Raw genomic sequence first — 10,111 nt, forward strand, 5'->3', positions numbered from 1 at the left:
GGGACCGGAGCCCGTGCCTCAGTTTCCCCATCCAGATCCCACAGAGCGAGCAGGGAAACGCGGGGAGAGCTGGAAGTTGGGAAAACGCAGAGGAAAAGGGGCTGAGAGGGGAGGAGGAGCCGCTGGGAACCCCTTGGGACACCGCCTCGGTCCCTGCTCCCGTGATTGGTGACGGCCGCAGGGAGCGCGCTGAGCCGGGAGCTCTGAGTCACCGCGGGAAGAGCGGGGGGTGCTCCGGGGGTGCGCGGCTGCGGGGTGCGAGGGGGGGCCCAGCGCTGTGCGGGGCTGCCGGGAGGGGGCGCCGGGAAACCGCCTATGGGGCTGCAGAGCTATGGGGCTGATAGACGGCTATGGTGCCACAGCGGGCAGCGCTCGAGGGGGCTGCAGTGCGGCTCTACCGCCACCAGCATCATCATCACCATCATCACCATCACCCTCACTACCACCTGTCACCCTCACCACTACGGCCATCGCCGTCATCCCTCCCATCACCACTGTCACTCTCACCGCTGGTACCCTCACAACCTTCTCCATCACCACCGTCACCGTCACTACCATCGCAATCACGACAGTCGCCACCATCACCTGCACCACCCCCGCTATTCCCACCACCCACTCTGCCCTCTGAAGGAATAGGTAAAACCCAACCTGATATTTTAGGACCCCTCACTGTTTGCCATGCTAATTCCCCAAATGCGGGCAGTGCGGGGACCTCACCTCACCCCACACAGGTCACCGTGTCCCCCAGCCCTGGGAAATGCAGCCGTGCCACTCTCAAAGCACCGGGCACACCCAGAACATGAATGAGGGAGTTAAAGAGAAGTGGGAAGAGCGGTTGGAGCTGCTGCAGCCTTTTACCGGAGGGGGGGGGGGAAGCTGCAAGAGTTAAGGGCTGAGCCCAGAGCGGAGCAGAGGGGAAGCGGCCGCGGGTGCGGGTGAGCAAACAAACAGAAAAAGCAGAAGTCGGTGCACTGAATCGGTAGTCAGGGAGCGCAAAAAAATCCGTACAGGAAGCAAAACAAAAGAGAAATCTCAGGCTGCAGGGGCTGAGAACGCTCAGAGGGTGCTGGTGAAATAGCTGAAGGTCACCAGGAAAAGCGCAGCTGGGACGGCCGCCCGGGAAGGAGGGCAGCGCGGGGCTGAGCTCAGAGCTAGGAGCGGCATTATGCATCAGCTGGGGGGAACTGCAGAGCAGCTCTCGAGGTAAGACCTTGTCCCGCACCGTCTGGCGACACAGGTGGGTGGCGATGGGACGGGCGGGTGGCACGGACCTCAGAGCGGTTCCTTTCCTGGAAGAAAGGCGCAGTGGAAGTTTGTCGTCCTGGCAAATCCCACGGCCTGCAGGGACACGGATCTGCCACGGGGTCCCTTCTCCTGTGGGACGGGGTGGCGCTGGGATGGCCCCGGGATGGCCAAGCTTGGCAAGTGTGTGCACCCACTGAACTCCTTGGGGTGAGGGACCCCGGGGCCATTTGTCCCCGCGGCTGCAGCCCTGCGTGGGCAGCGCCTTGCGGCGCCGTTTGCCGACTTCCTTGGCTGAAAGGCAGAGGGAACCGCTGGGAAACGGGCTCCGGGTCAGCGTCCCACCACTGCCACCAGCGCAGAGCTCCCATTTCCCGGAGCCCCCAAACGACTCCGCGTCGCGGAACTCCACTCACCCCCTACAAAACCGCCCCGAATCCTAAACACTCAGCAGGCGCACTTTGCGCGAGCAGGTGACGGGAGGGGCGCGGAGCGCTGCGCACCCGCGGAACGGCCGCTGCGGGGCGGCGGGGCCCCGGCAGAGCTCCCGGCAGAGCTGCGAGTGCCGCTCCCGCTCCGCCCCCGCGCAGCCTCCGCCCTCGGTCCGCCGCGCGGCGCCGCTTTTACATAACGCCCCGGGGCCGGGGTCCGCGCCCCGCGGTTCCTCCGCACGGCGGAAATGCGGAGCGGTTCGCATCGGTTTCCTGCCTGAGCCGTGCCGTGCCGTGCCACCATGGGCGAGCGGCCCCCGGACGCTTTCTCGTGCAGGTAACCGAGGAGCGGAGCGGGGCCGGGACGGGACGGGGCGGCTCCGGGAAAGCGGCTGTAAAGGGAAAGTGGAGGCGGGGAGCGCGGGGAGCGCGGGGCGGCCGTTCCTCTGCTGTGTCCCGGTCCAGAGCGGGGTCCCCCCGAGCTACCCCCGCACCCCCGTCCTTATCTTGGGTCCTCTTTTCCCGAAGAACTCTTCCTGTTCGCGGTGTGTGCTCCCTATCCCAGGACCCATAGCCCCTAGGCACCTCCTGTTCTTATCACTGGGGGTCCCAGCACCCCTTATTCCCTGGGCACTCTCTGTTCTGGGTTCCCTGTTCTTTCGGGGGTGGGTTCCTAGCACCCCTATCCTGGGCGCTGTGCTCCCGGGCCTCCACCGTTGGGGTGACCCCTTTAGGGTCAGGACCCCGAAGGGGCAGTCATCCCTTATGGAGGGTGCAGGACCCCAGAGGGCTGATGACCCCTTAGGGATGGTGCAGGACCCCGGAAGGAGTGATGCTGCCCCACTGTGAGCGGTGCCCCCTCGCCCACCCCACTGCCCCCTCTACCCCACACACTTTGCTGGCTCGCAGTGCTGTGTGGTTTGGCACACAGGGGGCCCCGGAGCACGAGGCTGACGCATGGCAAGCAGTGCCCTGCCAACGTCCTCGTGTCAGCCCCGCTGCACCAGTGGGGTCACTGCACAGAGCCCTGACCCATTGGCTCCGGCACTGGGAATAATGTGGCCGCCGCTGGGATTTACTGTCAAGGAAACCGGAGCGAGCTGTCGAGCTGCGATTTCGACATTGTTGTTGCAAATGGATTCAAGATGTGCTGGGGTTGCAGGGACTTTTGGGGCTGCTGCACTTTTGGTAGTGAAAGCAGCTGGAGGAAGCGGTGCTGTGTTGGAACCTGGCCGTGTCCCGTGCACTATGGGGCAGCGGGGTCAGGGTTTGTGAGGCTGTGGGGACGGGACCGGCTCAGCTCCTCTGGCTTCTTTTCAGCTCATTTCGGTGCATGGAGGGTTTTTTCCCCCCATCCCCAGTACTTCTCTCTCTTTTCTTTTCTTTTCTTTTTTTTTTTCCTCTCCTCCTTCGCCGTTATGTATTTACAGTCTCTGGAAAGAGATCCGGGTTGGTTTCGCCGTGTTTTGCTCTGGGCTGTGTGTTTTTGGGAGGCTCTGAGAACAGACCTTGTATGTGTCCTCCTCCCAGCCATGCAGCCTCTCCAGGGGAGGGACTGGGGCAAAGCAATGGCGTTTGGACAAATCCCAGCGAGAGGCACAAAGTGAAAGTGCAAGAGCTGCTGGTGGGGCTGTGGTGTGCGGCTCGTAAGGAGGAAGGGCCCCATCCTGCCCCACAGCTGTGGGGTGCAGGGGGAGAGCCCCCTCCCATCTGCATCGGGTGGTGGTCGCGAGGCTGAACCTGTGGCTGTTCCCCAGCTTTGGTGAGCTGCAGTGTTGGCTGTGCTCGCAGGTGGCTGCAGTGCTGCAGAACTGGTTTAAGGGCAGAGGCAGCCTTTAATAGGGCGACTTTTGTTGTGCTCGTGGGCACATTAGCAGGACACACGCACGCATCCCTGGAAAGTGGCACAAGAGAGGAAAAGCAGCCTGGGAACAGTGGGGATCGTCCCCCAGGGCCGTGTCCCTAGCAGGGGGGTGGCAGCAGTGTGCTGTGGGCGCTGGGACCGCAGGGATGCAGCCATGGGGTGCAAAGGCTGGGAGGGAGCGGAGGTTCGGCTGCGCGTGGGCTGAAAGGCGGCCATAAAACAGCGTGGGTTTGCCATGAGCACAGAGCCAAGGCTGTTTGCCATGGCTGTGCCCAGGGCAAAGGGCGCGTCGCATCGTGGGTCAGCTTGAAGCAGGCATCTGTTTCCATGGGGTGACATAGGGGTGCTCTCCTCCTCCACCTCCCCAGGCTGCAGAGCACCAAAGCTCAGTGCCCCTCCTCTAGGGGTCACATCCAGCTGTCAGCTCCCACCGCCCTGGCCCCATAGCAATGAGATACAGAGGGACCCGGCCCTATAGGAACTGGTTGCAGAGGGACTGAGCCGTGCCATTGGGATGCCCACGGAGCTGCCCACCCCCCACCACCCCTGAGCCCCCCCAGCTGGATGCTGCAGCACTGAAAAGTGCCGTTCATCGCCCTGCGCTGGGCTGCGGGGCCGTGCCAAGAGCGGCGGCTGCTGCCTGGCTCAGAATAGCTCTTTTCATGGAGGACATCCTGGGAAGGAACAATGTTCCGCTCGCGGCATTGTGGGAACGCTGTGTTTGTGTGAGTCGGGAAGCGGGGAGCTGCGGGGCGTTCCCCGGCCCCTCCGGAAAATCGCCTGTAGGGTGAGTTGGGAACAGCATCCTAAAAGAGAAGCTAAAAGTGCACGGCTTTTGCTCTGCTCCGGGTACGGCCGTTTCTGCGCACAAATCCGATTTCCACTGCTGACTTGTGGTGAGGGGCCAGGGCCGGTTTCATTTTCAGATCGCTGCTGTTGCTCCTGAAACCCCAGGGGCCAGCGCAGCACTGGCTGGGTTGGGCAATAGGGTTGGTGGGAGCACTTTAATGAGATCTCCCGGGAGTGCTGGAGGCGGTGCAGCTGCAGGGCCGGATCCTGGCGCAGGCTGGGGCTTGTTGCTGCTGCCCGCATCAAAGCGTGACCGATTGGTCCCATCCCATCCATCTCATCCCATCCAGTCCTGTTGCATCCTGTCGTGTTCCATCCTGTCCCATCCCCCTGTTCTCCAAGGGATGGCTGCTCCCGGCCCTGCACCCCAAAGCAACCCCAAAACAGCCCCAAAGCAGCATGGGCTCTGCACTTTTCCATTGCCTCCAGGCAGGAGCCCTAAATCCCAATGAGCAAGGCCGTGCCCAGGGGTGGGCAAGATTCCCCGCTGGGTGCAAATGGACACAATGCGCCGTCACAGTGATTGCTTTGGCTTGGTGGTGACCTGCAGAATGCAGCTGTAAGAACGCTGCGATGCCAAAATCCCTTTGAGTTGGATCCAAGTGGAGCATCCATCCTCCTTCATCCCGGTGAGCTGGGGGTGAAAGCAACGGGGCTGCATTCCCATCCTCATCCTGGCTGGAAAACGCACATTGTGATCTCAGGCTCCTTCCCACCCCATGCTGCAGACGAAGCCCAGCGTCCCCAGATCCAACATCTTCCAAAGCTCCAAATCCATCCACGTGCACTGCGGCACTGTCCCCGCAGGCTCCGCGTGTGCCGGCGATCCCTGGGTGCCGGCGGAAGCGCAAGCGCAGCCGTAGGGTGCTGAGTCATGGGCAGGCTGGCGGCGCTGATAGACGGCATCGCGCGGGGCCCGCTGTGGGGCTCGGCCGGGCCGTGGGGCCGATAACATCTCCCATCGCCCAGAAACTGCACGGCACGTACTCGGAAGGCCGGCGGGTGGGCAGAGATAGAGGCTGGCGTTCCCAGCGTTATCGCCGCCCTGTCTGCAAAGCGGATCTGCCGCTCTGCTGCTCTCCAAATCTCCTTGCTCGCTTCCTTTGTGCTTTTTTTTTTTTTCTTTACATATTTATTATTGTGATGATTATTCCCCGCCCCAAAGCCGTGCAATCACTTTTCCTCCCCTTCTAGCAGCCGTGGGGAGGCGGCGGTGCGCGGCGCGGCAGGATACGGGCGGGTTGGAGGATGTTTCCTGCCTGAGCAGAATGCGCGGCCCCGATAAATGCCGCGTGCGAGCACAAGGTACGGGGGGAACAGCGGGGCCACGCCGGCTGTGGGGAGCTGCAGGGCTCAACGGGGCGACATTGTGGCCCAAAAGGGTCCCTGGGGCCATCAGATTGATGGGCACAGTGGGAGTATCTGCATGGGCGTCCACTGTGTCCAAATGTGGCCGTGGAAGGTACCCCCAAACAGGGCAGCAGGTTGATTTTAGGGTTCTTTGTGACCATGTGTGCGTTGTGTCCCGTTGGAGACCCAGCTGACATTGGACGTGGATTTTGCACTTGTTGAAATGATGCTTTGAGCATGGAGCAAGGAGCAGCCGTGTTGCTCCATGCAGTGCCGTGGGATGTGGTGGGGACATGGTGTGGGCACCGTGGATGGACGGATGGATGGACAGACTCTCCCCTTTGCCCCATCTGAGCGTCCCCGTGGGGATGCTCCTCTCATCCCGGCTGCACCTCTGCCTGAATCTGCTGCACGAGGCAGCTCCCTCCCTGGATTGCAGCAGCACTTTGTTTGGTTTCCTCCCCTCCTGTCCCTCCCCCGGCATTTTTATCAGCTCAGCTGAAATAGTTCCCAGGAGGGAAACCCATCAGCGCTGTTAAGCCCTTGGCAGAATGAAAGCGGATACAGCCGGGCCGCACGTCCTGCGGGAGCCGCCAGCAGCTGTGCGGGCAGGAAGCCACGCAGACACTGTGCGGGCAGGGAAACTGAGGCACGGAGAGCCAGGGCTATGGGGCTGGCATCTGGGACACGTGGTACTCTGCCAGGCTGTGGGTTGTGAGCTGTTGTGGTTTCTTGCCAAGCTGAATGCAGTGCGTGCCGGGGGGATGAACGGATTTGGTGCCAGTGAGGGTGGCCAAGTGGGGAGGTGTTGGGGAAGGATCCATCCTGATGGCACCGCTGTGCTCTGTCTTGCAGCGCGGCCGCCTCGCTGGAGCCACGGCAATGAATGGGCACGCTCTGCCGGCCGGCACGCCAGCGCATCCCCGGGGCTGGCATGAGTTTTGCGAGCTGCACGCCATCAGCACCGCCAAGGAGCTGGCGCGACACTACCTGCGCTTCGCCACCGAGCACCCGCACCATGACCTGCTGGCCGCCGAGAACTTCTCGCTGCGCTTCGCCGACCTCTTCCAGCAGTATTTCTGCAATGAGGTGAAGGAGGGCTTTGCCATGAGCCAGCTCCGCATCCTGCCTGCTGGCCCCGCGCGGGATTACCGAGACACTCAATGCCGGCACGCGAACCCTTCCCTGGGCACAGCGGCTTCCAAAGGCGAAGCGGAGCCGCCCGCTCGCCCTGAGCCCCCAGCCGAGCCACCCACGGGGCTGCGCAAATCGTGGAGCTCGGAGGAGCTGACGGGGCTGGCACGGAGACCCTTCTCGCTCAGCCAGCTCCGCCGCAGCTGGCGCAGCCTCTTCCGCCGCCGCTCCTCGGATGCTCTCCCCACGGAGGCCGACGGCGAAGCAGCGGAGGCTGCGCTCAAATCGGGACTGAGCAAACGCATCCTGCCCTGGGGGCTGTCCCGGGAGCAGCCCCCCGAGGTGCGCAAGGAGGGGACGCTGCGGTATGGGCTGCTGGATGAGACGTCACTGGACAGCGGGACGCGCTGGCAGCGCTGCCGCCTGGTGCTGCGCAGGGCAGGGACGCCCAGTGGTGAGGAGTATGTGCTGGAGCTCTTCGATCCACCCAAGGTAAGGAGATGCTCTCCGCATGGGGTGATGGGTTTGGCTGAGTGATGCTGCTCTGGGCTGCGTTCGGATCATAGAATCAATCATAGAATGACTTGGGTTGGGAGGGACCTCAAAGATCCCACGTCTCCACATCAAGGGCGGTGTGCCAGTGATTTGTAGAATGGTTTGGGTTGGGTGGACCTCTACAATCCCATGTCCTCATGTCAAGGGCGGTGCAAGCACAAACCTCGAGTGATTTGTAGAATGCCGTGGCTTTCAAGGGCCCTCAAACATCCCATGTCAAGGGGGATGGAAGCCCAAACTGCAGGCGGTTTGTAGAATGGGTTTGGGTTGGAAGGGACCTCAGTGATCCCACGTCAATGACAGTTTGTGAGAACAGATTACTGCCATCCATCGCGATGCTCTTTGCATTTCTCTCCATCTCACTTCTCCTGCTGGAAGCAGAGCACCCACCTTGTGCATGGATGCAGGGTTGGTCCTGGGACAGGGGCTGTGGCCTCGCTGGGAGCGCCACTCATCCCCATCCCCAAGGACTGGGTTGGCCAACCCCAAACTCACATGGGGATGAGCCCCATGGGGAAATTCCAAAAGGAAACAGAGAACAAGAAGCTGCTCCATCCCCTCCCTGTGGGATCTGCAGAGAGCTCGGTTTTATTTTGTGGGCACTTCTGTGGGGCTGAGCAGCGCTGGCGGTGCCGGATCTGGGTGGCAGTGGGGCTTTGCCATGGTGTTTAATCTTTAAAAAGCCAGTTCCTGCACATGGCAGGGCTGACGCCGCCGGAACAGGCTGGGCTTTTCATCGAGTGGGAGCTGGTTTTTCTTTTTTTTTCTTTTTTTTTAATTAATATATATATATTTTAAATTTGTGCTCGCTTAACTCTGAGCAAATTGTGCTTCGGAGCAAAGCCCCTTGGCTTGGAGGAGCGCTGCGCCTGCCCTGGGCTGTGCTCGCTGAACTCCTGCCATTTCCCTGAAACAACGCCCAGCGGGAAAACGGCGTTTTGAAATTATTTTCTAAAAAAAAAAAAAAAAAAAAAGGTAAAATCTGAAAGCAAAAAGCTCTTGGAGCAGGAGCAGAAGGTGCCGACGTCCCCGCAGCGTCCCCGAGCGCCGCTGCCGCTTTCGCTTTTCGCAGCTCGGTGTCACGTGTGGCAGCCACTGCTGCTTTCGCTTATGTGGGGCTGCGGGAGCCAGGCTGGGGCCGAGCCCTCCCCTTTGGGTGTTACAGGACATGGAGCACCCTTGTCCCACGGCGCAGGGCTCGGTGCTGGAGAACGCTGCTTTATTTTCCCCTGTTTAGGTGTTGTTCTGCCCGCTGTCGCTGCTCGGGTGGCTGTGAGCGGTGAAGGGATGAGTGCACGGAGAGCTGTGCCATGCCCTGCGCACGGCCCTGGGAGTGAGGCCGCTGTGGGTTCTCTGATGTCTTGTATTGTTGTGCTCGCCATTCCTCCTCACTTAGGGCTTTCTGCTCTACCACACCCTATATCCTCATGGATCTGGTAGTTCTAGAAGCTGCACAGGAGGCATTTGTGCCCTGGGCTGTCCCCTGCCCTGCTGCAGGGACGGAGCTCACCAGGGTTGGGGCCGCCCTGTCCATCTGCTGAGCCCCACGCACATATATATTATGGCCAAGTCCGAAACCCCGTGAAAACTGGGATTTGCAACGGAAATGTCCTGAGCCGTTTATGTTGACCAGATGTTTTACAGGAAGGGGAAGGGAAATGGGATTTTCATTTGTGCTGCTTTCTTGATGGCGTTTTAATGAAATCCATCACATCCCGTAAAAGATTGCGCTCCGAGATGAGCTGGGAAGGCTCTTTCCGGTGCAGACGGAGGTGCCTGTGTCACAGCTCTTACGTCCTCAGGAGGAGCAGTGCTTTCAGTATTTTTATCTTTGCTCAGTGTGAGACTGCTGTGACTTCCTTTTTTTTTTTTTTTTTTTTTTTTTTGGTGTCTTTTCCCCTTCCTTTCACCTGAAGCTCATTTCTGAGAACTGCGCTCCCCTGAGCCAGCAGCTCCCAGCCTGGGGGCTCCTGTGCCAGACCCAGAGCCCCTGCGGACATCCCGGTGCCATGGTTCCCATGGGATGGATGGGATGGGAATGTCCTGGTGCCACGGTTGCTGTGGGATGGGATGGGTTGGAGAGGTCCCAGTGTCACAATTTCCAGTGGGATGGGATGGGATAGGATGGATTGACTGCATTTTGGGAAGAAGCATGGGCATGGCCATGGCTGCTGCATTGGCACCACTGTTCCAGGCAGGGACTTGAGCAAATCCCATCCCTTTTTGCATGGCGTGGCTTCAAATCTAAAATGCATTTACTCTTCTAAATGAGCTCTCGTTATGCTTCAAGGCTGGGGCACCTCTCGCTGATCCATGGCCACCCCATGCCAACAGCATCCCCAACCCTTTGCCCATTATGCCTCATGACAAACAGGGATGGGCACTGAGCAACAAACCCCAGGCCAGGGGATGGGAGCACCTCATACTCTACCACCAGCCTGGATCCCATTCGGTGACCCATTCTGCACTGCATTTTTCTCCCCCGTTGCCATAAAGTCATGAAACAACCCCGGGGTGGTGACGCAGCTCCCATTGCCCCGGGCCAGCGCCGCGTCCCCTCTCACCCGCAGCCTTCCTGGTGACAGCGGGTGTCAGCGCGTCCCCTCGCTGCCGTTCTTCGAAGGCTGTGCTGGGCGTAGCCCGGGCTCTGTGAGATTTCGGTGGTGACTTTTTTTTTTTTTTTTTT

The 10,111-nt window shown here is 60.6% G+C and overlaps 1 protein-coding gene across 3 annotated transcripts in view; it reads left to right on the plus strand.

Moving 5' to 3' along the window:
- The window catches only part of SH2B3 (SH2B adaptor protein 3), a 19,558-nt gene continuing 10,337 nt past the window's right edge, over window positions 891-10,111 (plus strand). The window contains exons 1-2 of one of the 3 annotated variants that reach the window (XM_021413433.1): window positions 891-1,203; window positions 6,592-7,362. In XM_021413433.1, the coding sequence (XP_021269108.1) occupies window positions 6,619-7,362 (744 nt within the window). In that variant the 5' untranslated portion in view covers window positions 891-1,203; window positions 6,592-6,618. Of the gene's footprint in view, window positions 1,204-1,832; window positions 2,011-2,064; window positions 5,692-6,591; window positions 7,363-10,111 lie in introns of those variants that run through there. The other 2 variants (XM_021413434.1, XM_021413435.1) reach the window with 2 other exon arrangements.

The sequence above is a fragment of the Numida meleagris genome, chromosome 14 (genome assembly GCF_002078875.1).
Source record: "Numida meleagris isolate 19003 breed g44 Domestic line chromosome 14, NumMel1.0, whole genome shotgun sequence".
NCBI classification, from domain to species: domain Eukaryota; kingdom Metazoa; phylum Chordata; class Aves; order Galliformes; family Numididae; genus Numida; species Numida meleagris.